The 26,301-nt window shown below is 46.2% G+C and overlaps 2 protein-coding genes and 1 long non-coding RNA gene across 4 annotated transcripts; 2 read left to right on the top strand and 1 right to left on the bottom strand.

Annotated features, from left to right (window-relative positions):
• Nucleotides 1–1,766: 1,766 nt before the first annotated feature.
• HVCN1 (hydrogen voltage gated channel 1) lies at nucleotides 1,767–6,712 on the top strand. Of its 2 annotated transcripts, XM_062504124.1 has the most exons (6): nucleotides 1,767–1,794; nucleotides 3,115–3,346; nucleotides 3,801–3,905; nucleotides 4,157–4,388; nucleotides 6,227–6,339; nucleotides 6,633–6,712. In XM_062504124.1, the coding sequence occupies exons 2-6, from the start codon at nucleotides 3,149–3,151 to the stop codon at nucleotides 6,696–6,698; spliced, it is 714 nt and encodes a 237-aa protein (XP_062360108.1). In that variant the 5' UTR covers nucleotides 1,767–1,794; nucleotides 3,115–3,148; the 3' UTR covers nucleotides 6,699–6,712. The 2 variants fall into 2 exon arrangements, with proteins under 2 accessions (XP_062360108.1, XP_062360107.1); XM_062504123.1 differs by lacking the exons at nucleotides 6,227–6,339; nucleotides 6,633–6,712 and having other exon boundaries at nucleotides 4,157–4,758.
• Nucleotides 6,392–20,586, bottom strand: TCTN1 (tectonic family member 1). The gene is made up of 14 exons (XM_062504663.1): nucleotides 20,439–20,586; nucleotides 18,856–18,976; nucleotides 16,822–16,952; nucleotides 16,304–16,470; nucleotides 15,794–15,881; nucleotides 14,804–14,913; nucleotides 12,096–12,116; nucleotides 11,564–11,689; nucleotides 10,878–11,003; nucleotides 10,459–10,541; nucleotides 9,971–10,111; nucleotides 9,509–9,665; nucleotides 8,705–8,830; nucleotides 6,392–8,373 (listed from the first exon to the last, which is right to left on the bottom strand). The coding sequence occupies exons 1-14, from the start codon at nucleotides 20,584–20,586 to the stop codon at nucleotides 8,230–8,232; spliced, it is 1,689 nt and encodes a 562-aa protein (XP_062360647.1). The 3' UTR covers nucleotides 6,392–8,229.
• Nucleotides 20,587–20,784: 198 nt separating this feature from the next.
• On the top strand, nucleotides 20,785–26,180 carry LOC134050792 (uncharacterized). The gene is made up of 5 exons (XR_009933738.1): nucleotides 20,785–21,392; nucleotides 21,476–21,633; nucleotides 22,034–22,118; nucleotides 22,401–22,848; nucleotides 24,026–26,180. It is a non-coding gene; the product is annotated as an uncharacterized LOC134050792 (long non-coding RNA).
• The last annotated feature ends 121 nt before the right edge of the window (nucleotides 26,181–26,301 follow it).

The raw sequence follows: 26,301 nt of genomic DNA, 5'->3' as shown, positions 1-26,301 counted from the left end.
AGGAGCTGCTGCTCCTGCTGCAGGTTGTGATCGACAGCTCGGACACATTTTATGGCCATTTGTTGAGGTTGGGTTGTTTTGATCAGAGGAGGAGGAGATGCTGATTGCTTTTCTATCGCGATACTTGTAGGAATATCTAGCTGACCCATGGAATGGCTGGAGCAGCCCTGAGCCTCCCAAGGCTCATGTCCCCACACCCCAGCACTTATTCCTGCTGGCCCAGAGCTCTGTGGATGCTGCAAAGAATGGACTAGGGTGGGGAAAAAGCACTGGGCTGTGCCAGAGGTCTCCACAACAGATAGCAAGAAATTCTGGTAAATCCAAATTCTCTCAAATTCCTGCTGTGTGCCCTGGATAGAGAGGTGAGTTCTGAGGCACTCTCATGCTGGGTGTCCCTCGAGGCACTGGGGTGTTCCTCTGGTTTCTCCGAGGTGAAGAGGCTGTCCTTGCCATCCAGCTGTTCAAAGGCTGGTTTTGCACACAGGTCATTCTTGCCTGTTCCTGCTTTGCTTTGGATGTGTCAGGGTTGTTCTGTTCAGCTCCGAGTCAGGCTGACTTCAACAACAACAACAACAACAACAACATACCAATTTTCATTGGAACATCAGGACCTGGTCCCTGGCAGAGCTCAGGCCACAAGAGAACATGGGGATTTCATTCACACACACCCCTTGTGGTGGGGGTTTTCTCCTAAAACCCTGCAGTCCTCATCCAAAACGGGCTGGATCCAATGAGCTCTCAGGTGCAGATCTTCCCCCATTACCTGATTGCTGTTTACTGGAGTCAGCTGAAACCAAAATGCCCAAATTAACAGGAAAACCCCAGGTTAAACCTCCCTGCCACGGGTCCAGGGCTGTGCCTTTGCTGTCCCACTCCGGAGCTCTGTAAGTTGCTGTTATGGGGTGATAGTTGAGGGATGGGGGACTTGGAGCACCAGGGAAGTGTCACCTGTGCTCGTTCCCCATCTCCCTGGGAAGGAGAATAGGGATGTGTGCTTTTGGATGAGGTGCTAGAAAGTATTCAGGCTGCAGGAAAAGCTTTAAGCACTCTAGGAGAAAATCCTTTCAAAGAAAGAAACGTCTTTGGTTTTTAAAAGTGCACAACTGAAGAAATGTTTATTCCTTGGAGAAAATTAGGAATATTTCCAGTTTGCCCCAGCAGAGGTGCCAGAGATGGGTCCCAGGGGCTTTTCATAGATGAGTTTTCCCCAAACCAGCTTGTGTTTGAGAGATGGAGGGGAACCCTAGACAGGAAGAAGCCTCTGACAAAACATGAGCCTAGAAATGGAGGCAGATTAATCCAGGCCCGATTCCTGGATTTTAGAGCTCGCCTTGATCCCTAGACTTCCACCGACTTCATGGGACTAATCTGTGTCCGTGCTCAGCAGCTCTCTCTGGGATCGGCAGTCACAATTTAAGTTCATGACTCTCCTGGATCTTTGCCCGTTGTTTCGGATGATGGGAAAAAAAAAAAAAAAAAAAAAAAAAAAAAAAAAAAAAAAAAAAGTTTAAAAAATATGAAAAAAAAGAAGTTTAAACTCCATCCGGCGTGCCCTGTTCCAGCAGCTCCCGCGGAGGGACGAACCGCGGGCAGCCTGGGGAAAAAATGCTGCGGAAATGGGAACTGTCGGAGCGGGGATGGAAGGGGGCCTGGCTCGGGGACCTGCTGAAGTTTCTCGGGGCGCGGTGGGGAGGAGGCGGCGGGGCCGCCCCTGGCCGGGGGAGGCGGAGCTGGGCCGGGGGAGGCTCCGCGGCGGCGGGAGGCGGCGGGGCGGCCGCAGCCGGGACACGCACGGTACCGGGGAGCGGGGGGAGGCCGGGAGGGTACCGGGGCTCGGCCCGGTGGGTGCGGGCTGGGATGGGGGGGTTACAGCGGCACCCTCCCGGGGCTGCCACGTCCTGCCCCTCGGGGTCCCGCCGTGTCCCCGGGTTCCGTCCTGCTCTGGGCGTCGCCGTGGCCGCTCCGGTCAATGCTGGGGACGGGGGAGGTTGGGGAGCCCGAGGTCCTGGATGCTCCATCCGCCGGCAGCTCCAGGCTCCGCGGCAGCCCCGAGGCCGCTCCGCTCGGCGCCCTTGGCGGAGAACCAAGGTGCTGCCCTAGTGACGCCGTGGGGCAGGTGAGGAGGTGGCCGGAGCTGGGAGCAGAGCCCACCGCCCGGGCCAAGGGACCCCGAGAGGGGTGTTGAGATCCCCGAGCGGCTCTGGGCAAGGGCGGGCACCCGCAGAGGGGGACGGGGATGTGCTGGCGGTAGGAACGGACCTCGGGGGATTTGTGAGCCAGGCAGCCCCGCAGGGCTGCCCAAAGAGGAAGGGATGCTGTCGGGGTTGTGACAAGAACACGGGAGCCTCTCCTGCAGGGAGGCACGCTGCCCATCTGGAGGCCCCCGGGTCTTGCTCTTCCACCAAACTCGGAGTTTTGCTCATACGGTTTTCATTGCTGGAGTGTGGCCTTAATCAGGAGTTCGGTTTGATGGTCCTGTCCCTCGCTGGGCACCTGCAGGGATGGGCTGAAGCCGGGATGCCCGAGGGTGAGGTCAGCTCTGGACGGGAGGAGAAGGTGAAGGACAGTGTCACCCACCTGCCAGGTTGGAATGTGGGCATCACCTGCTTAATTTACCTGCCAAGGCTGAGACAACAGGGTGCCATTGGTGTTAATGGAGGGAAATTATGGCTGTTCCTCATCTTGGCAGTGCGGCCAGAGGGTGAGGATGCTGGAGCCAGCTTGATCAACAGCTTCCCTGGAAGAGTGTTAGTAACACAAGGGCAGCTGCCCCCACCTCCATCACGAGGTACCAGATAAGGGCCGGAGCTTTTTGCTCCCGTAATCAATGCTTTGTTTGGAGAAGTTTGGAAATACCTTGTGAGGAAGTTCTGTGTTGTAGAGCACCACGGCAGGGTGCAAACAGAACTGGGAAGGCAGAAGGGGCTCTTCGTGGTGCCGGGGGAGGTGATGCAAAACCAGTGGTATCACCATGAAGCAACTTCCCGTCAGCAGGGCCCAGCCAGCTGTATCGGAATGTCACGCTCTTGTCATCCTCACCGGGTGAAAAAAGAAAAATTTGTCATCCTTGGTCGGCACCAAACAGGGAGGTGATACTCTGCTCTTGTCCCTCAGACACTGGCAGGTGATGCCAGCTTGATCCAGAGCCATGTCCAGGTACCTGAAGCACTTCACGGTGGTGGGCGATGACCCCGTGCAATGGAACAATGACTATCGGAAATGGGAGGAGGAGGAGGAGGAGGCTGGGGAGAAGCAGCCAGATGCAGAGATCAAGCTGGAGCCCCCCAGGAGACACATCTCCTTCCAGTACATGATGAAAAAGCTCTTCAGCTCTCACAGGTTTCAGGTGAGGCAGAACCAACCCAGCCAAGGGCATCTGTGACAGCAGAGCCTCTGTGGGAGGGAGCTCAGGGAGAGCACTGAGGGTGTGAGCTCCCACGGTGCAAAGAGCAGAAGCTGCTTCTGAGCTGAGCTGTCCTGCTGGAACAGAGCAACCCTGCTGCAGGTGCAGATGTCTCCTGAGAGGAGACAAGCCCCAGTGCACAATCACCATGACAGTGGCACGTGCTGTCCCCGAGTTCCCCATGCCAAGTGGGGTCTGGTGGGGAGCCAAGTGGTTCATGTGGAATAACCCACCACTCAGGGCAGCAGGAATGGGAGCAATGGAAATGTCCAGGAAACACAACCAGCCAAATCAGGGCTGTGGGCATCGGTGTGCTTAGCCAAATGGCTACATTGGCTCCTCTTGCTCCTCTCTCTGTGCTGGGATGGGATTCATGTTGGTTCTTCTCCTCCAACAGATTGGGGTTGTCTGCTTGGTGATCCTGGATGCCTTGTTGGTTCTTGGGGAATTGCTCATGGATTTGAAAATCATCCATCCGGACAGATATAATATAACTCCAAAGGTAAAATGTGGGCAAACATCAACATGAACAACAGTTCCCTCCCTTTGGTGGCTCAAAGCCCCCTGGATAGGCTGGGCAAGGCAGGACCTGGACTTCCAGCCTTGCTGAGCCAATGGTCACAGAAGGGAAATCCTCAGCCCTTCCTGTAGGAGCCAAACCAGAGGTGCCCTCAAGCAGTAGAGACTTTCCAGCCTGACCATGCTGACCCACTCTGTGGGGCTTCCTGCCTTAAACTTGTGCTCTTTCCCCAGGTTTTCCACTACCTCTCCCTGTCCATTTTAACCATCTTCCTGGTGGAGGTGGGGTTTAAAGTCTTTGTCTACCGCCGGGAGTTCTTCCACCACAAGTTTGAGGTGCTGGATGGGATCGTTGTCGTCGTGTCCTTCATCCTCGACATCGTCCTCATCTTCCGGGAGCACGAGTTTGAGGCTGTGGGGCTCCTGATCCTCCTGAGGCTCTGGAGGGTGGCCCGGATTATCAACGGTGAGTGCAGGGCTGGGCTGGATTTGCCAAACTTCCCTGAATTACCTGGGCTTTGTTCCTTTCTCAAACCCAACCCTAGGGGTCTTGCTCTCCCAGCAAACTCAGAGTTCCACCTGTGTGGATTTTCCTGGCTGAAATGTGGCTTTATAATCAGGCTGCAATTTCTTTGGAATCTGCTGCTTGTGTTGGTGTGAGGCCTCAGGTGCATGGCAACCAGGCACATTCCCCCTAAAAAAAACCTCATAATCTGTTTTCCTGCACCCTTCCCCTGGAAAGGGATGGCTCATGTTCTGAATTTCCATTGTAAGATCCTTTTGGCAGGCAAGCCCCCGTCTTCCTGAATTTGCTGCTGCAGCAGAGAAGGTTTTAATGCTCTGTTCTGCTGTGATTCCATTATCCCCTCCAGGGATGCTGCAGGGAATGCCCTCATCTTAGTCTACATCTTTCTTGCTTGAATTCAAAGGGTTTGCCATAAAAAGAGAAATAGAAAATGTCCCCAAATCAGACTTTAGTGATTTCATTGTTGTAACTGTAAATTGTTGCAAATAGATGTCAATTCAGACATATCTGAAATAAGTGTAACTGCAAATATTTTCTTCCTTCTTGAGGAAGGAATTTTGGGATTCCAAAAAATATGGCAATGAGGTGACCTCAAATTCCTGCATGAAACCTCAGCTCAAGATCTGTCCTGTGCCTATGTTCTCACTTTTGGTGGGTGCTCTGTATTTGACACAGCTGGGATCAGAGGAGGGGATTGCTGGGGGTGTGCCCATTGCCCTCAGCTCCTTTCAACGGGGAGAAGGTGCAGCCAGAAAAGATGTGAGAGCAGCTTGTGGCTTTCCTTAGTTCACAGTGAAAGTCAGAGAGAAACTGGATTTGCATGGGACGTGGGAGCCACAGGAGCCTCCCCTTACAGCAGAAAACCAAGACTGCATTTACAAGTAAATCCCCTCATCCTTGGGTGCTCCAGGCTCGCTGCCAAGCTTTATGCAATGTCCACCTGCTAGCAGTAAAAAGGGATGAAGGGAATGCCCCGCACTGGGGTGTTGGGTGTCAGTGCTCTGGCAGGGTTCCTGTCGATGTTATCAATGCAAACGAGCAGCAGAGATGCTTTGTCCTGAAGAACTGAACCTCCAGAGCCCAAACTGGTGCCTGGAGCACTGGAATCAGCCATGATCCAGAGGAGCTGTGTCAGGAGGGAGGATGTGATGTTCTTCATGTTCTCATCAAGCTGCTTTGTTTTATTTTTGTGGGAAGAAAATGCCTTCAGTGCGGGGGCTGAGCTGGTGCAGAATCACCTAAAAGTGCTCATAGAGAAGTGACACCTCTGCCTGCTCTCACTGCAGCTGTGCAAGGAGAAGCCAAAGCCCAGTGACCCTGAGGATGTGCCAGGTCCTGCTCCTTTGGGATGTGCCAGGTCCTGTTCTGCCGGGCCAGAGTGATCGGTCCAGGGGGTGGAGGAGCCCTGTGACCCAGGCCTTGTTCTGCTGTCACACCTAAAACTGCTAAAGCACAGCAAAGCTGCCCCAGCTGCACCCCAGGGCTCTGCCAAGGGAGCAAATTCAGATTCAGGATTTGAATGACAGTCAGGGTGATTAATTCAGCTCCCAGACCAGGCTGCCTCTCCCCAGCAGAGTATCAGTATCCAAATCCCCCTGTGGCTGATTTAAAACCCTTTCTCATTAAGGAAAGCACTTGGGAAGGGTGGTTGAAGACGACAGAAGCTGAGCTGGAGAGGAACACGTTTAACTCCTTGAGCACAGAGCCTGTGTGCTGTGAACTCCTGCTCGTGGCTGTTTTACAATGTAAAGCAAACCTACTGTGAATTGTTTCCACAGGAATAATTTTATCGGTGAAGACCCGCTCAGAGCAACAAGTGTCCAAGTTAAAGCAAGCAAACCTGAAACTTGCCACAAGGGTGGAACAACTGGAACACAGCTGTTTGGAGAAGGTAAAAAAAACACTTTTAATTTGGGTTTACTTGCCTTGTGCAAGGTTGGCACTGTTGGCTTGGTTTCCTCATTGAAAGTGTGGGGTGAGCTAGGCTGAAGCAGCACAGCCCTGCCCATGCCTCTCTGGGCTGCTCCTCCTCAAAAGAATCATGTCCATACCTCTGTCCTACTTCTTTTGGCCAGGTTGTGCTGTTTTCCTGCAGCAGGAGATACATTATAGCAGTGGGAAGATCTGTGGGAACCTGGGAAGCTGCTTGCAGGCTGTTAATTATTTGAATTTTGTCTCTCAAAGGAGCAAGAAATCGAGAGGCTGAGTAACATATTGAAACAGCATGGACTCCTCAGCCAGCAAAAATAAAAGGCCAGTTTTCCAAGGTGGGAATTCTGCTTGAAGATTGCAGTGTTGGAATCTGCCAGCTCGACCTGAAAGGTTTTTCTGTCTCTTTGCTTCCTCTTGTATTGTGTTTTCTATAAACATTTTCTCTTTGACCCCACTTTGATCAGACCTCGGGATGGCAAAAATAGTTCTACTGGAAAATTAATCACACAGTCCCTGTAAACAGCATTTCTTTCCTTTGTTGTACAGTTGTACAGTCAAAACTGCAAAATAATTTAATAAACACATATCTTTACAAGCTATACATCTAGAAAAGTACCACTTATTTAAAATATTTTTTCTGTGATAACATTCTTTGTTTGCAGCAAACTTGCAGTATAAAATATAAGAACCCAGGCTGAAAAGGTAATTTCTTTTCCACCAGCTGCCTGTTCATCATCAATACATCTCTTTGCCAGCCATTCTTTTCATACTGTTGGTAGTTTCCTCATGTCTGTTGCTGCTTGTACCACTTTGTTATTTATATAACATTCATTTCAGAAACACCAACACACCGCTCCTTTCCCTGACAAAGAAATCAGCCTCAAAATAGAGGCAAACATGTGCCATCTTACATCAAACAAAGCCTTGCTCCAGCAGCAGATCCCAGTTCTGATACTGCATTCCCTCATCTCTTCTTCCCTTTTCACTGTTCCTCCACAGCCCGTGGGGCTGCAAAGTTCTTTGTTTCCACAGCTCATAAATCCATGTATTAAGAGAACTGTAATATGTAAGAACAGATGTAGGTGAATGCACTGCTGGGAACAGTCAGACTCCAGAAAAGCCATGAAAAAGCAAATTCCAAAAGGCCAGGCTGCTGTTTGAATTTTTTCAGGTATTAACTAGAGTGTCCCTGTGGAGAGGCTGTTTGAGAGCTGAAGAGTGAGATTGAAGTGGGAATTCTGAGAGATGGTGACTGCAGCAGGTGTCTCCAATGGATTTCAGCCCCACTTGGCTGGAGGGGGTCACTGAAAGCACAACTCAACTGTTCAGATTTTTTCTAAAAAGGTAATTAATTAGTGGTGTGGGAAAAATAGCCAGAAAAAGGTGGCTTATACATCTATGCAATGAGATAAAGTAGAGGCCTTATCTAATAGCACATGATGAGTTTAATTAGCAATTTAGCTCTGCTGTTATGGGGTAATGAACCTGCTTTCCCTGTGTGTTCCTGTGCTCTTCCCTTCCCCTCCTGCCTCTGCTGGGCAGGCTGGGGCTGGATCCCACGTGTTGGAGGGGGGTGGTGGCTGTCACTGAGCCAGAGCCACCAGCAAGTTCAAACTGCAGCCTTTGTCCTCTCTTGCAGTTATAATTGGGTACTTTCCACTTCATGGGGGTTTCTTCACCCTAAACCTTCTGAGAACCCTCACAAGGTCTCACCCTTCCTCTCTTGGCCAAGTTTAGCCCAGTATTTACAACTTAGAAGAAAGTGATGGCCCATCACAGTCACAGGATAAACAATGGGCTAAAAATAAGATAAAGCAGAAATATGGGGGTTTTTGGATGCATACTTACCTTAGACAAAGGGATAGAAAAAGTCAAAGGGTAACTTGATGTTAATGGTGGGCCAAGCTTTGTAGCTCGGCTCTGCAGGTGAAGAAATGTCAGTGAAAACCACAGAACTTGTTATAGGAATAATCTTCTCCCTTCCTGAGGGAAGCTGCAATGAAAATACAAACAGGACTTAGCTTCAGTTTTCTATTTGTACAATTCTTTTATCTGGTCTGAGTTATATTTGTTAAAAAGGTTGTTTTGTTTTCATATAGTTCCATGTTTCTTTCCATAAATGATGTATAGATTTTATTGGAGTGTGTTTTGGCAAGGAGCCCACAGTTGTGTTTGAGCTGGGAGAGAACTGCTGGGTGTAAATACATTCTGATGTGAAATGCTGCCTTTAGATAATGAGATTATCTGGGTCACTGTCACACAGCTGATAGCCAAGGAAAACAAGCCACTTCTTTTATTTTAAATCCTGTAATTGAATTACATACCTGCTTCAGTGTGGTGGTAGTGATTGTGGCTGTAACGTTCACTATTCTGGCTTGTGGATTGACCAGGGATCCATATTTAGTCCACTTCACTTCTATTCCCAATGACACTGGTATTTGGCATGGGCTCTGCAAAGTGAGAAATCCATCTCAGTGTCTGCTTTATGCAGAAACCATCACAGTAATTAATTATTCACGTTATTAAAAGGGTAGAATGTCCCCAGAAAGCTCACTGAGGAGGTTACCAGAGCAGCTGGACCCTACACCTTTGCTGGGCAGGACAAAATCCTGAACTCTGCCAGGGCAGAACTTTGAAGGTTACAATCTTAAATATTTTTATACATTTCTTCTTGAACTATCACCCTTCTGGTTACAGAAGCCATTCACTCTTTAGCTGCAGAAGCATGCAAGAAATCATCCACAATCTTCTATTGTGCTTCTCTCTCTCTCTTACCCTGGCCTGGAATAAGAGTGGAAACACTGATTCTGTTCCTCTGTCACCTCTGGTGCTTCAACCTCAGAAGAGCAACATTCTAACCTATGTTTAAACAACTCATTTTGTATCCAATATGCTGCCCTGATCCATAGCTGAGGTGCCTGAATACCAGCTTGATTAAACTTAACTTGTACAGCAAGAGTGAAACACTCTTCATGGAATATTCCATTATTCCATCTTGTTTCTGCATTCCCAGCCCCATTTTCTCCTCCAGTTGGTTCCTGCATTTTTAGGGTGTGAAACTGAGCTGATGCTGCAGCACGGGCACAGATCTCTTGAGGGTGGAGGGGTGGAAGTGGTTTAACTTTCACCTGTTGTGAGATGTGGAGCTGAGTTATTGGCACCCAGTCGAGCACATCCTGAGCTTGAGAATTCCCAAATGAGGCCACATACTCAGGGAAGCTTTGGCCCTTCAGCACATCAAGGAGGGTCTGAGCCAAAGGCTGGCATTTCATAGCTGCTGTAATTCTTCCAGAAAACAAAACAAAAAAACAGGAGTCGGAGCAAAATCCATTGGTTTGGCACAGTCATCATTTCTCCTTACTCTCTGCTCTGTTCAAGCCTTCTGGCTACAGTTGCTAATGTACACAATCTTTCCAAGAGAAAGACCATTGTTAATTAAATGATATTTTTAATAATTAAATACTCCATTTTCAATACTCTTCCAACTGTATAAATGGCTCAGAACCTGAACAGAGCCTAAGGGAAAGGGTTGTCAAAGGGTTAAAAGCATTACATAAAATAAAATAAAAAAATTAAAAATTACTTCTTACCGTAACTTACAGCCTGATATCATGTTATAACCAAATAATACTGGGGTTCTGGCTCCCTGTGCTGCCAGGCAGTCCTGGGTGGATGTGCTCTGCAGAATGGTGAGCTGGCTGTGTTTGTTACTACTCTGAATGATGCCAGATGTAAGACACAGTTAAAGGAAATGAAACGTTTGATGGATATCAGGACAAAAAAAGAATCCTTAATCATATCCTTAAAATATAGCTGTAAATGCTATAATGGCTCAAGATTCCTCTCACAGTGTGAAAAAGCACCAGGGTGTGCAATGAAGGGCTAAATGTACCTCACTACACAGTCCCAGGAGATTGCAGTCAGGACTGAGTCATTCCTTCCTAAAACATAGCCAGAAAAGCACATTTTTATTTTTGGTAGAGAACAGATGTATTTCATAGATGTCCATGCTAGAAAGGGAGTGTGAGGATGGACCAGAGCAAGTGCAGCAAACAGAAATGCAGCAGGGAAAGGATATCCTTGAGGATGGAATCCTGCTCTGACAGGCAGCCCAACAACATAACCAGGATTGCCACTGAGAGGAACTGGCTGTGTATTTTCCTGAAATGTAAACAGAGAGTATTAGGGGTTTGTTCCTGCACTGAAGTGGTTGGAAAACACAGAAATATTTCATTTTTTAGGATTATGATATGCCTTGAAAGATGAGGCCAAGACTGTAAGTAAGGCTTTGCTTCCTCTGTTATAATCACAAGCTGGGGCTTGTAGATGTGACAGACTTTGGAGGCCTTTATTGCCCAGCTCTGAAATTCTGCCTTGTCTGGGTATTCAGGGAAAGTTCTGCCTTACCTTTCTGCTAACAATTGTTCTGATTCAAGTTTAATAAGTTTTGTAATTAAATGTCTTTCACCAAGTCACCCATGACATCTCCACAGTTACCTGAGCGAAGCTGATTTTGAAGCTCTGCTCTATTGAAAGTGTTTCTTTGCTAATTGCCCCCAAGACAAAAGCAGCAGCTGCTTCTATTATTTCTCCTGTGTCTGTGTAGGTAATGTGATAATTCACCTGAAAATTAAATGGTTTAGATATTAATTTGAACAAATACATGAGAGAAAATAGAAAAAAAAAAACTAAACCATGCAAGTATTTTCTTAAGAAACTCAGCTCCAGGGTGGGGATGGATTATATCCTCTAGAGGCTAGAGCCTCTTCACAACTCACTTCTTGATAAACCTGAGCACAGACACAACGTTCATCTACTTGAAAATTAAAAGATGATGTGCAGCATCTATTCCTTTCTCTGTCATTAGTGCACCTGGAATCATCTTCTCCCAAGCATAGAGTAAATTCCAAACTCATGTCATTGTCTGTTTTGCCACATACACGGAATTAACAACAGGATTTCAGCCTGGCTCAATGTTACATTGCACGGAGTTATTATTTTCTTGCAAAACACTCCCTTTTATCCAAAATCAGTGCTTCTCCCATGACATTTGCTTTGGAGATGTCACAATATTTGGAAACTGCAAGGCCTTCCTGACAGCTTTGCAGTTTGGGAATCAGAAGTGATTTGATGCATAGATGCTTTTCCATCAGCTCTGAGGAGGAAAAGGCTGCCAGACCTACCCCAAGAACTGCATTGATGCACAGTTCATCCAAAACCACAGGCAGCCTCAGGACATCACTACTGCTCAGTAAAGTCCTCATTCCATTCAGAGACTGGACAGCTATGGACTGGACAGTAATATTCACCTGAAAAACAGACTCATGTCAGCTCTGAACACTGGGTATAATTAATTTTGGTTCTTTGTGTGTTATTATGTGTGTGACCTTTCTGGGTTCTGTTCCACAGCAACAGCACACAGTAATTCTCTGAACAACTGCTGTGTTACAAGTGCTGCTGAAGCTCAACCAAAAGGTCTGGGCTTAAATAAATAAAGAGATTTTCTTGAAAAGAGGGAGTGTTCTATGAAAGGAATCTATCAGGCTTGAATGTTTGCAGGCAACATTTTATCTTGGAGTTGCTAAGTATCATTACTGATAGCAAATGATGTAATTTTTTAAAAGGATTTGATCAATCAGTGAAAAATTCCCACTGACTATAACTTAATAAAAATTTTGCCCACAGCTTTTCTAACTAATTTAGAAGGATACTTACCATCTGACTTGATTTGGGCACCTGAGGGAGAATGAGAGGACAAATTAAAGCAGTAGCAAAGGTCTAACCTATAGCACATAGCAGTCAAGTAAAGCAGGTAAGGCTTTGTTTATTTAACTCTTTCTCATAACAATGACTTTTATGTTATGGAGATAATTGGATATAAACCAGAGTATCCAGGAAGTGGGATAAGAACTGCTACAATCCAATCCCCTCCTTTTTCTGACTCCTAGAATTATTCAGAGACCACCAGTTTAGGAGACCTGCCAGGCTGTGCTTCCCAAATAAATGAAGAGCTTTTGTTGCCCTTTTCCATAATTTCATGGTCTCTAAACCAATAAAACAGAAGCAAGTATATATCTCTTGTTATACAGCACATGGATATGTGTTGCCCCACTGAAAACTCCCCACAAAAGTATTTAATGGAAAGGCAGAAATATCAGACTAAGGTCATCAATCAGGCCTGTAAAATACTCCCATGGAGCACCATTTTGTCAAAGGTTTTACTTTCCTGACTTTCCAATGAATGTTTGAGTCACATCTTTGGGAAGGGGCTAAGGATTGGACTCTGATCATGAAGCAATTCTGCAGAATGATGATGGGATACTGAGAGCAGTGACTCATCTCCTATGCCAGCAGGGAACACATTCCTGGGAGCTGGAGACCTGAAGGTGATGATGCAGGTACAGTTTGTCACACATCGATCATCCCAAGGTACAGCCCAGCCATCAGAATGAGCTGGATGAAAGTCCCTGCAAAGATGAGACTCATCCTTCAGGGAACAATTCTATTTCTGACTGGGATAGCAGTGAGCACCACTCCTACAGCTCTGTTTATCCATGGCTGGGTGATGGATGATGTCTCTGGAGGTCACTGGCAGACACATTGCAGCTACGCTGCTGCCTCAGCTTCCCCCCCTGACAGGGAGGCAGGAGAGGCAGGAACAGCTCCTTGCTTTGGCAGCTGCACACTCCCCGCTAACCGTGCTGTGTGTGAAGCACCACTGGGAGTGTCCTCTTGGGAGATTCCAGGAATCCCCAGCACTCCGTGGATCTGCTGGTCAGGCCAGGGCAGAGAGCAGAGATTATCTGCAACAATTCCCAAAACGTTGCTCTCGCTCCTGCTGCCCATCCTGGCTGGGAGGGCTCCTGGGGATGGGGCTTTCTGTAGGACCCGCTGTCCCACTGCTCCCAGTAAGGCTCCCTCCGTTACTGGTTTGCAGTTTCTTTTGCCGGCAGCTCCACCTGCTGGCACTGGGAGGGCTCCTGCTCTGCCCTGTGACCACCCCGTCCCCAGTGCCACCACAATTCTGTTGTCACATCCCACCTCCAGCTCCCTTTGGGAAGGGAACCTTCCTACAGAGCATCTCCAGCAGCTTCTCAGCCTTCTCCAGTTCCTCTGTCTGATCCTCCCTGATATCCAGCGTGCTCTGGGCAGAACTCTGACCTCTCCCAAGCTCAGCAATTGCCTTGGCAAAGCAGCACTGGGATAAGGGTTTATGGACTTCTCCATCAGGAAAAGGAATTCATCTTTAAACCCCCTCAGCTGCTGGAGCCTGGCCTGAGCCACCCTTGTTATTATTTGTAATTTTTTTATTCCTGCAGCCAACAAGAATTAATTTTGGGAGGATGTGGAAACACTCAAAGCCCTTCTGAGGCAGTGTTTTCTCCACTTCTTCCACAGCAGGAGGATCAAAAGTCAACATTTGGGAGCAATGCTTGGCTGATTTCAATGAGATCCTGAAAGAGTAGGAGAATGATCCCACCTGTGATGGTGTGAACTGCTTAGTGGGTTTTCCTTTTTTTTGGGAGCTTTGGAATCTGTGAGCAGGCTGGAAGGGGTCTTGAAGCAGTTACTCACTGCTAATTAAATTAATTTAAATAAAATTACATAAATTAAAATAATTTTAATGGTGGGGAGGTTGCTGCTTCTTTATGACCTTCAGCTTCTGGAAAGCGCCATCAAGTTAAGGTATGATGTATTCCAGTTTCATTTTTTCATGAGAGTTTTCTTTGTCTTCACAAATATCCTTACAGGGGATTTATTTATACAGAAGACATCATTCCCCCAGATCAGAAAGGGATGAAAAAGGAGGCAAAGCTTTGAAAAATAACCCCAGACTGGATTTTAGCAGACAGGATCCAAAGAAACTTGCTCTCAGTCATGCTCTTTGGGAGCATAAAGAAGGCTGTGCCAGTCCCCACTATCCAAAAACTGAATCTTGGAGGAAAGGGGCAGATGCAAAGGATTAAAACTGACAGGTTCTTTTTTCAGTACAAAGTTTTACCAATCCTTTAAAAGTCAGATTTCTTAGAATGATGTGTTCTGGTAAATGGACTTCTTGGAAAAGCCTGAACATGCACAGAAATGTGAAACTGCACTAGCTCAGTGGTATGACCTTGGCTCTTCAAAACTATTATGTTTTCATTTATCTTTGACTATATTATTTATATTTGGCTAAGCAGAGAACAGCAAATGCTTTTGTAACCAAAGCTTGAAGTAAAAACATTCCCAAAGGCTTTCTGTATAAAAGTCTACTGCAGAGGGAGACATTTCTTCTAAAAGTCTGCTGTTTCTTCCCAACTCACAGTTTAAAAATCGAAATAAAACACCATCCCTCAGTAAACAGAGGTTACTTCATTCTGCAGATGCAGAAAGATATAAAATATTAATATTTCAGCTATATGACTGTTTCAAATCATACTTACTGCCAAAATGCTGGAGTTGATATAAAACAACATGCTAAGTGCTTGAATGCTGTCACAGTTTTCCACACTTACTGACCTAATGCATTTTGTGGCTTGGTTTACTAAAAACCCTGGGAAAAAAAAAAAAGTCACCAAGTATTACTGGAGGAAATGAAAGAGCAATTATGAAAACCATAAATGAAAAACAATAGAAGAACTTAGGTACAAGCAAAACTGAAAGTAAATGTCATTTCTATTGCAGAGAAGGTTTTATGTGAGCTTTGAAGAATGAAACTTTCTATATTCTTAAAAACTTGCTATGAGAAAAAATATTATTTCTTAACAAGTAGAAAAAGCTTCATGAAAACTACTTAACTTTTGAATCTCTTAATAACATTTTTTTTTTCCACGAAAGACTTCAGTCCTATAATCACCACGACACTTATGAGACCACATTTAATGATGACAGTGGGGTTTGGAAAATGCAGGTGTGGGTTTAGTTGTGACTATTTTTTTTTTTTTCCACCTCCACCTCTGCAGATTTTCAGGAAATTGTGTGAAAGGTTAAAATACAGAGCTCAGCCTGCAAATTTGGCTGGTGAGAGGAACCCCTGGGCAAACGGAAGCTGCCAAAGGCTGCCTAGGCAGAGCTGGCTTGGTGCAAACCCCTCCTCCCTCAGGGTGTCACCCTTGTACTGTTTGATTAAATCAATTAAGCCAAACAGGACGTTTTATTGTTGGATAAACAACACCTTAACAAGTGCTTCAGGGATTTACATATGTCACTTTGAATGTTTATAATAGAGATGGAGCATAATTTCCATTCTGTGTCTTAAAACAGACAAACCAAACAGAGAAACAGGAGTGATTTGAAAATCATCTGTTTATGAACTTTTAGCTGAATTATCCATGGTGAGTGTGCCATCTTTCTGACTGACTAATCTCAAGCCAGAGCAGAATACTAGAAAGCAAAAAAAAAAAAAAAATTGAGATTCAAGTGCATTTTCCAACCTGCAGGGTTTGCATCAGAGCACCAAGAGGAGACAACAGGACTTGGCAGCCTTAGAAATGCATCCTTTGTCTGCACAGGAACCCCATACTGCCAAATAAAAACCACAGTCAGGTACACAGCTGTGTTTCAAACCATGGAAAGTTCAAGTTTCAGAGCATTTTTATTAACAACAAGTATTAATAAAAGCAATACTTATTTCCACTGGATCTCTCAATACTGCTTTGTGCAGCAATTCTTCAGCTACTGCTACAGCTTTATGTTGAAAAAAGCAAAAAAACCCAAGTAACTTATTTTTCAAAGATCTTTAAAATGTAGTTCACTTTTTAAGTAACTAAACATTATATTTCTTCTTTTTACATTTCTATATTTAAACATAATTTTTTCTTCTTCCAGCAGAACTGCATTATTTAAAAGCAGATGCAAACAATGATGATTTCTTCTTTTTGGAATAATCTAATACTAATTGCATCAAATATGATTTACCTCCTATTGAATCAGAGATAATTTACCTCATATCTGGAAGTTTCATTTGCTTCAGGGGGATTTTGAGCATCTGTATCCAAATTCCAGCTGTCAGGCTCAGCCCTGAAAGAAGCACCTCCAAATTTTTCAAGCAACTGATCAAAATTTTCTGGAGTTGGGATTTCAGGGGATTTGAGATACAGAGCTTGTTCATCTGTCAAAATATTTAAAGAAGGAGATAATTTAAGGGGGGAAAATGGTACAGAAACAATATTTAGCAACAATGAGAGAACTTTGAACATTATTTATTTAAGATGCTAAATTATTTACAAAAAATATCCCCCAATCTATTTTGGTTTTTTCAACAGAGAAGACCAAGAGTACCAGATGTTTAATTCCATGTTTTCACAAGTGAAAGAATCACAACATAGGGACTGTGAGCAGACAGAGTTAGCAGTTTCCTGAGAGGTTGAATAAAATAAAAATAGTTTTAAATAGAGCATTTTTCTGGTACCTTACAATAAACAACACCACAGTGCTTAACATTGCCTACAACTCTACTTACAGTTTGCAGCATGAATGCAGAAAATACTGGGATTGACTTGGTCAATTAATTTAAATATCCTTTCTGGTGGATTTGCTTCAACATCAAGAGAATACACAGCAGCTTTCTGACTACACAGCTGGCTGTCACCTCTGCAAAGAAACAAAATAAATGAATGATCCACTAGAAGTTGATCAGATTTTAAAATTCATCTACTGAGGCAGTACTAGAAAAATTTAAAAAGCATGAAATTACTGGGTTTAACATAATTTGTAGAACAGTCACGCATCCTTAGGAAGTTCCTATTGTTTTATACTCTGTGCTTAATAATAAATAATAGAGAATTGTCCCATATGTTTTATTCAGCAGAGGGAACTATGAGCAGCAACATGAAGGAAGGTAAGAAACAGACTGAGGGAGGGAAAACCAGTTATAATATGAGAGAGAAAATACCAATTTGGGTGGGATCCAGATGGTTGAGACCCCAAAAATGCAGAGCTGCACCACACACAGCTCAGCAGCACTTTGATTTCTACAACCTAAGTGGGATGTCAGAGCAGGAAAACAAGTCAGTTTTGTGGATTTTGGAATAATATTCATTTTGAGCAGGGAATGGGAAAAACTCCTGCTTGAGATGCATGTGAAAGAAATGGCAGAGTGAGGAACAGGAGGTGAAATAACCCAGGCTGTTTTGGAAAAGTGTTTAAGGCTGTGCCACGGGCTCATCAACAGCCCAGAACTGCAGGAGAATGTGCCACTTCAGAGCCTGGGAGCACTGGTGTGTCCTACATGCTACAAACACAAGCTGATGATCCCTATGAAGCTGCTATTTAGCAGGATGGAGCAGCTAAGGACAGGCCCTGGAGAAGTGAAATTACTTCTAGAAAATTTGAAGCCTGGAGTTAAGCTCTTCCATGAAGTGAGTCATTTGTTAATAGGATCCCATCATAAATCAAACCCTCCTGCTGCTGTTTCAGAGACCTCACTGCCTTGGGATCAGCCAAAATAACACAAATATGCAAATGTAGATAAACTCTGATGTAAACAATGAGACCCACAACACCTGCAGACACTGAAAATCCCTTGTTTTTTCATGCAAAATAAACAAAAGAATTTGGGCTAAGAAACACAACTTCATTTGAGGCATTTCTAGGTGACAAAGGCAGCACAGTCACCCGAGGCAATTAAAGTGTCACTCAGGAGGACGTTGATTAGACCTTTCTGATCTATATAAATATCTCTAAATGGGGAGCAGGAGTCTTTGTGTGCCAGTACAATAAGAAACCACAGTCTGGCATGACTGCTAATTCAAATTTCAATGCACCAAGAATAAACCCCAGTGCTCAGATTGGCATAATTTATACAGAAGGTGGGTTGAAAAGCTGCACTTATTGTTCTGAGAAGTCACCAAGAGATTTTTTTCACACAGGATGATTTTGAAATGAGCTTTTTTAGCTCCTCTTTGAGATGGAATTGAAGGTGTTTTCAGATAAACTAAATAGCAAAGAAACAACTCTTGGCTTTATTTTATTGGTATAATAATTATAGTGTTTGTGAAGTGGCAGTGAGGGAGCAGGTTGGGATGGTGACTTTTAAAATTAGGGTCAGAAAATTCTCACACTATTTCAACATGCTCTGAATTAAGGGTGTAGCTGATATCATAAATGTAATCAAAGAGGTTAGTGATAAATTTACTGATAAAAACTGATGATCTACAGAAGGAGCCAGTTTGGTCCAGTTTCCAGACTGGTATCAAATACCAGACACACTGCACTGATGAAAGTCTGAAGATGTATCATTCTTTCCCCCCCCCTCTCAAAAAAAAAAAGCATCACCACCTAAATCCCCACAGAGAGGAGCAGAGTGAAACAGGAGGAAAGCAAGGAGCAGGAGAAAAGAGGGAATGAGGGGGAGGTGGATTTGCTGCTCTGCCTGGCTGGGGCCAGAGTGCAGGAGGGACTGGTGAAAGGGGGTCAGAGGAGAGGATAGAGCCCTGACAAAGGCAGGCAGCAAATGAACAAGGATTTAGTAATTTCTGGTTATTTCTGCACTCACATGACCACAGGGACCGAGCAGGTGGTGAAGAGGCTGAAGTCCTCGGCGCTGCAGTCGGGGTCACAGCAGCAGTTGACATCACACTGTGCCACCAGCAGGTCGCAGACACACAGCCTGGCAACTGCAGCAGAGAGCAAAAGGAGAGCTGCAGTGGGGACTCCACACTTTATGTCCCAAACACTTCCACTTTTCACCTCGCCCTGGTTTTGGCAGTGGTCAAAAGTTTTCTCCAAATGTTCATGTTTCCTTGAAGTTATTTTTAAAAGACATCTTTTCTGCTGCTGAGCAAATTTCTTTGGAACACGTGGACAAAACCAAGACATACTAAAATCTGTTCCCTGAGAAACAAACCCCCAGTTCAGTAGGGATTTTGGAGGTGTTAAAACCTACTCAGCCCTGCAGAGGAAAAAAAAAATACAAACAAGGTGTGTTTATCTGCTTGTTTCAGCTTATTGGGGAAAAAAAAAATAAAACATTTTAAAAGAGCAGAGAGATGTTTACTAATATTGAGGCTGTCTTGGGTCCAGGAACACATTTTCCTGATGTGCCAACACAACCATAATTGACTTCTCTGAAACTGCTTTTTCCTTCTGTTTTAAGATACTGTGAAATATTGTAATCACAGGCAGAGTAACTTCTAATAATTCTGTAAACTGGCTCAATAAGATACACACTTGGCAACTTCTTGAAACTCTGAGATTTTCAAGTTTATAAATTCAAAGAACAGATACTACTCCACTGAACTGTTTATGACAGTTGCTGCTCTATAATTAATCTAGACTTAAGAATAGCACAGAGGAAAATTAAGGCTGGTGTTTTATAATTCAATTCATTCAAAGAATATTTTCATAAGTAATTCTTTTATTTGGCTTTGACTGCTGTCTGTTTTCCTGGATGTTCTCTGACCACCTGAACAGTATCCAGGTATTTCCTGGAATCTCTGAAGTTCTGACTGTTCTTTTGGCTGAGCTTAGCCCTGGATCCTTAGCTCACCCTGTAAACAAGAGAAGTTTAAACACGGATGATTAGATTGCAAGGTTATGTCTGTGAGATTAGAGATTTAAATCTCTTTTTCCCTAAGGAGGTAGCATTGGGGTGGGTTTCGTTTGGCAAGCAACCCATGGAAAACTCAGTTGAGGGCAACACCACCGAGATATAAAAGTGTAGCCAATTATACAGTGGGAAACACCTTCTGAGAACACAGTAAGCAAACTTAGTGAGCTCTGTTTTTATGACAATGTATCCACAGCGCTGGGACTGAGCCCTGGGGCAAAGCGTGCAGCCAGCTCGGGGTGTGCAAGGCCCTGCCCTCCACCCCCAGCGGCCCTCAGGGCTGTGGGATGCCGAGCTCTGGGATGTCCGTTCCAGGATCAGCCTGCCCGGGGGCTCGCTGAGCCTTTCTGAGGAGGCTCCAAGCCTCGGCTGCAGCTGCCCAGGGGGGCCAAGCAGCGCTGCAGCGAAGCCCCGGGAGAAGCGGGGCCGTTGTGCCAATCCCGGGCGACCGCAATGAGAAGGGAAGGCCGAAGGCGGAATGCCCGAGGGAGGCCTCAGCCGGTGCCCCGCAGCGCCGGGAGGGCACCCACCGTCCGTAATCGGGGCCGGCGCGCTGCGAACCCGTGCGGCATCACGAGTGTCTGCGGGCTCCGCGGCCGGCTCTTCTGCCCGGAGCGGCGGAAGGAGAAGGAGGATGAGAACGAAGTAAAACCCGAGGCCCGGCGCCGCCGCCGCCATGGCGGCCGCCCTTAGCAACGGCGCGTTGCCAGGGCGCGCGGGGCATCACGGGAAGGGCGATTCGCGCTCTCGCGAGACTTGGGCGGAGGGGAAGGGGCGCGCCCCGGGAACATGGCGGGTGAGGGTCGGGGATTTGTCCCGAGCATCTGTGGCTCGTTCGGCCGCCCTAGGGTTCCCTCATCGCGGGGAGCCTCGGGGAGAGGCCACGCGCAGGGTTTTGGATGGATATGGCCGTCGTGGTGGTGCCAAGAGGCCGCTTGTGCCACCCAGCGCCCTCAGGAGCAGCGCAGCCCGGCGGTGGTGAGGGGTTGGTGCCCCCTCAGAGCCAGGGGAAAGGTTTCAGGTGTAGTGATCCAAGTGTAACCCACGTAGGTGGTTTGGGAAAAAGCTCTTGGAAGGCCACACCTAAAAGAATAATAAATAATAGGAAATGGCCCTTTGCGAGATATAAAATACTATATTTCACGTACTTGTGTAACTTTTTTTTTAGTAATCTTTCCTTAAAGTCATTTTTAAAATGTTAAAGTTTCTCCTTTTAAAGATGCTGTAGGTCCTCAGTGAACATATTGAGTAATCTTACTAGTAATCTTTTCATGTGCACAGTTATATTTGAGGTCTTTTTCAGCCTAAATTATTCTATTTTTGTACTAATTTAGAAAAAAATGGGCTAGAGAGTGACTAAATAATCGTCTTTCCTTAGGGTTCCTTAGATCTTTTTCAGCCTTAAAAATTCCATAATCCTTTGATCTGTTTTTAATTTATTTTTTTAACTTGACCAGGTTCATTACTCTCACCTTGAAGGAAAGGTAACAAAAGCTCTAAAAAGCTCTAAAATTCCAGCTCCATGCATTGAAAATGGGAATAATTCCAGAGTACCCCTCCTTTGCAGTGTCCACATCACAGCAGTGAGTCACACAAGACAGAGGCCACCAAGGCTGTTTGATTTTATCTAAGAGTTGGCACAGGATGAGTTTGAAACAGCAAAATCCTGGAGTCATCCTTGCCCATGGAAGGGCCTCCTTCCTCCAAGGACATGGTGACACAAAGGTGAGAAGCTGGTGTACTCCACTCTACCTCAGATCTTACACCCCAAAATAACCTCACCAGAAATAACCTCCAACCTGCCTGCCTTGTGAAATGTAACCCCAAAATCTCAGTGTTTACCTTCTTCCATGGGGATGAAGAGCTGGTGTTTTCAGTCTCTTTGTTTCTTTGCTGTCCCTTTTGCTGATGTTGGGTTTGTTATTTTTTAAATCAAGATTAAAGAGTGACTTCACACACTTCCATTTTGAAAAGGACCCGTAAAAATGGCACCGAAGGACTTTTATTTTTTTTTTTCTTCTGAGGCTGTGCCAGGACTGGCTGCAGCCACTGAAGAGAATATGGGCCTGTGTTTGGAGGACATCCTGGGAATCTATACAACTCCATCTCTTTCACTGTCCCACAGCAAAGGAACAAAAAGAGAGGCAATCCTGCAGGAAGGACAGCTGGAACACGTGGCTGAGATACAACCTCCCTCTGGATGAAGCATGGTCAGTTAACAAGGATGGAGATGTTTCTCCGCCCTACAGGTCCTGCAGAGCTGGAAACTTGGAAATTATTTTGCAGGCTTGGAGGGAGGGTGGTGCTTGGTTTATTTATCATCACTGGTTGTGATCTGTGTTCTTGTTCCACTGCAGTGTCACGAGATAATTAATACTAAAACACCCCTACTTGTTAGTTTACATGTTTCTGATGACTTTAAAATCAGTAAAAAAGGACTGGTGACATTACACAGGGGAAAACAGAATTTAATACATTCTTCTTGCATCCAGAATTGCTTGGCAAAGCTGATGGTGCACAGGGGACCAGACTCCAAGATGAAAACCAAACCTTGCTGAAATCTGAAAGCACAGATTGCATCCTGGATGAATGTGGGCAGGAGTTGGATGAATAAAGAGGTATTAATTCTTACTGCATCTACCATTGAAATGGAATAGAAGTGGGCAACTGTTCAAAAGCAAAGTAGGATGGAATTAATCTGTTTTTCTCATGACCTTTTTTTTTTTTTTTTTTTTTTAGGACTTCACTTACAGCAACAGTTCACCTAAACCCATTTCCAATACTTGCTGTAATAGGGAAAAACCCCACCTTTGTCATGCAGAGAAAGGCAAGACAAAACCCACATTTAAGAAAAACATCTGAAAACACCCCCCAACAAAAAACCCACCCTGATACTTGACTTCTGGAATGGGTTCTTAAGAGCAAATCCAAGTGTGTAGGGTAAGATCAGGACATCAATATATAATGCTTGTTCTCCATCAGAGAGTTTTTAATTTATCCTGTCAACATGAGTTAATTAATAATTAAAAAGAGCACTGTGATCCTTATGTGGGAGGTCCTATAAAATGAAAATTCAAGCAATCTGAGGTGCAATAGATTCCTGTTCATTAAAAAACATGTTCAGGGATTTACACTATTACTGTTTCAATTATGGTTTAAGCAGCAAGAATCTGATATAATTTAACCATTATAGAATCTGTGACTGCCCCATCCCTGGAAGTGTCCAAGACCAAGTTGGAGCAACCTGGGATAGTGGAAGGTGTCCCATGGCAGGGGTGGAATTAGATTATCTTTGAGGTCCCTTCCAAGCCATTCTGTCATTGCTGTTGGTGATCTTCTGACTCTGCCTCTTCTCTTGACTCCTCATGTGGGAAGTCTCATATGGTCCTTCTCACATTAGTTTTCTTTTTAATCCAGCTGTGCTGTCTTGAACTTCATCTTTTCAGGGTTTGCCCTATGACAGATCACTTTAAAAGTCCAAGTGGACAGGCATTTGGATTTAGAGTCCAAACGAAGTCAAATCAGGCTGGAATAAACTGCATTTAAGATTAGCCCTTAAATAAATAGTGAGGAGCCAGGGCAGTCTGTACAGCAGATGGCATTACAGGTAGTATTTATCACACTCCAATCTCAAGGCTAAGATACTTGGGAGGGAGGATTGACGTCAGCTATGAGTGAATCAGTTTTAAAACAAGCTGGAAACCTGCTTGTGCCTTCAGCAGCTGATGACTTTGTGCAGCACTTCTGCTTTGCACTCCCCAGTGCATTTATTGGTCTGAGCAAGCCTAGCAGGAAGAGTTCATTCTGTTTTTGCAGCTTAAGTGAGCTGATGCAAATAGATCTTGGACTTTGAGGTGGGAAGATTCCACCCACTCTGCAGTAACCAGGGGGATGCCCTTTGCTCCAGTTTTTGTGCCAAATTTGTGCATTGGGGAATTTTAAACAAATATCACTTGGCAGGATATCGACTCTCAGGGTACAAGAATAACACTGAGTAAGGCAGCAGGGCATGGGCTGGGAGGCATTTACAGGGAGAACTATCCAGACTGACACTGAACAGTGGGGAAAACCAGCTGTGAAGCATTTTATGAAAAATAGTTGGGTTTTTGTCTCACAGGAACCCAGAGATCCTCTGAATGAAAACCAGGAGCAGTTTTTCATCTGGGCACAGCGTCCTTGTGCAAGAATGACAGAGTTCATCAAAGGTTACTAATGGGCATGTAAATTATGAGGTCGTCTGGCTGTCTGGACAGACTTGGGTGGGTGACCTGGGATAGACTCATGGGATCCTTAAGATTGGAAAAGACTTCCAAGATCAAGCCAACCTTCGACTGAATACTCCCATGCCCAGTAAACTGTGTCACAAAGTGCTACATCTACTCATTTTTTGACCACTTCAAGGGACTGTGACCACCACTTCCCTGGGGAGGCTGTGTTAAAGACTTTCAAGGATGGAGGAGTATGAAGAGCTCACGGTGTGCCTTGGCTTGGGAGCACTTAGGGAAGCACGGAGTCATGCTCTGCCAAATGAGTTCGTCAGCCCTGAGCTCACGATGTTCCTCAGCATTTGAGCCATAGCTGCTGGGTAAAGTGGCACAGAGAGAACCCTTCCAGCCCTGGAAAACTCGGCATTGAGGCATGGAGAACTCAGCTTTAGCTGGGGAGGATCACAGACTGAGCAGCACAGCCAGGTAATGCAGGACAGGTCACCTTGCACCAACCTGAGCTGCCTCAGGGCACTGCAGGCAGCAGCACAGAACAAGGGGTTAGGCCAGGCTGGACTTGAACTAGACAGGACCTGGTCAGGGAGGAGGAAGAACGAGGCTCAGGGAAGGGAAAGAATGATTCTGTGGGGGAACTTCTGCAAATATGTGCTTCCCTTTGCTGATAAAGGAGGGCGTGAGGCACGGAGATCAGCTACCTTGTTTGTCTGCTCTCACACCCTGCCAGGCCCTGGCAGCAGCACTCCCTTATCTCCAGCACATGGGCACATTCAGCTGTGCAGCCATTCCCTAATCCACCACTCTGGGCCTGGGCTGCTCCTCGTGTTCATTCTCCTTCTCCCTGTTCTGACACGAGGATTAATTTTTAAATAAGCTTGGATAAAATGTCAGCTTTAGCTGGATCATTCTCACGCATTGCTTAAGGCTTTAGCAGTGTAACGGGGGCAATATTGTCTCTGTCAAGGTACACAGGGAACAAAACGCCTCCCGTGTGATAACGAGGGTGCTGCAGCAGCATTTCTGTCCTTGGTTTGTGGCACAGAGCTCTTCCTTTCACTGCAGGCAGCTGGGGAGCGCAGGTTTCACACCTCCCTCTGCTGTATTTACACCTCTATTGTTTGTTATTTACTTGTGTCTCGGGTTATGTAGGCGGCAGCAGCCTCTTGTGCGTGTACCCGGAGGAATTAAATGAATTTGCAGAGCAACCTGCTGGGAACTTCCAAGGGGACAAAGCCATTTTTTGTACACCCACGAGCAGCACGGAAAAACCGAGCTGCAGAAAATGAGGAATTGGGTCTTTTTGAATATTGTGGGTCTCTACAGCACCGATGCCTTTTAAGTTGTTGCTGTGGAAGTTGTCCAGCTGAGAGCTTCGTGTCACTCTCAGCTACAATTAAAGTGTTTTTTATGGGGGTTGAATGACGACCGCACAACACACCCTTCTCGTGAGGCTTTTTGTTTGGCATTTCACCTTCCTTAACCAAAATGGATTAACTATGGATTCGCAGAGAAGCCTCTCACGGGGGGCGGTGAGCTGGCTCCGTCCCCGGCCGCACCGAGCCGGGGAGAACAGGGCGAGTCATCCTTGAGAAAAAAAAAAAAAAAAACACATTTTTGCGCGGCGTGACTCACATAACCGTCCTCAGCAGGCACGAAGCACCGGCGGCCAGCGAGTCCCCGCGAGTTATTCGGAGCACGCGAGACACGCGGGGCGTGGAGGGCAAGTATGTGGGTTAGGCGCAGCCGCGCTGTGCCCGGTGCCCGAACGTTAATTGCGTTAATTGCGTTAATTGCGGGGGAGAGGCGGGGCGGGGGCGCGGACCCCGCTCGGCGCCGCGGGGGCTGCCGGGAAACGCCCGCTGTTATTGTCCCGCAACATGCAAATGAGGCAGGGCGGGGAGCCAATGAGGGGCGGCTGCGCGCCGCCGGTGCGCGTGCGCGCCGGGAGGCGGGGAGGAGGCGGGGCCGAGCTGGCGCCCCGCCCAGCGCCGGGGCCCTCACCTCACCTCAGCACGCGCGGCGAAGATGGCGGCAGCGGCGGGCGGAGGGGCGCGGGGGCGGCGCGGGCGGCTCTGACCGAGAGGCGCGGGCGGCGAGGAGCGAGCCCGGAGGGAGCTCCGAGAGCTCCGCGGGCGGCGGGGAGCTGGCATCAGCCCCCCTCGGGGGGCGG

Source organism: Cinclus cinclus, chromosome 17, assembly GCF_963662255.1.
Source record: "Cinclus cinclus chromosome 17, bCinCin1.1, whole genome shotgun sequence".
In the NCBI taxonomy this organism is placed as follows: domain Eukaryota; kingdom Metazoa; phylum Chordata; class Aves; order Passeriformes; family Cinclidae; genus Cinclus; species Cinclus cinclus.
This window is presented reverse-complemented; position numbering and strand designations above follow the sequence as displayed.

What these genes read in the sequence shown, in the direction of transcription:
- TCTN1 (XM_062504663.1), bottom strand. Translation starts at nt 20,586, where the DNA reads ATGGCGGCGGCGGCGCCGGGCCTCGGGTTTTACTTCGTTCTCATCCTC. An exon ending in CTCTGATGCAAACCCTGCAG is followed by an intron (nt 14,914 to 15,793) that starts GTTGGAAAATGC and finishes TTTTTTTCCCAG; the next exon opens with GGTTTTTAGTAAACCAAGCC. An exon ending in GCAGGATTCCATCCTCAAGG is followed by an intron (nt 10,112 to 10,458) that starts ATATCCTTTCCC and finishes ACTGTGTCTTAC; the next exon opens with ATCTGGCATCATTCAGAGTA.
- HVCN1 (XM_062504123.1), top strand. Translation starts at nt 3,149, where the DNA reads ATGTCCAGGTACCTGAAGCACTTCACGGTGGTGGGCGATGACCCCGTG. An exon ending in TCAGCTCTCACAGGTTTCAG is followed by an intron (nt 3,347 to 3,800) that starts GTGAGGCAGAAC and finishes CTCCTCCAACAG; the next exon opens with ATTGGGGTTGTCTGCTTGGT. An exon ending in GATATAATATAACTCCAAAG is followed by an intron (nt 3,906 to 4,156) that starts GTAAAATGTGGG and finishes CTCTTTCCCCAG; the next exon opens with GTTTTCCACTACCTCTCCCT.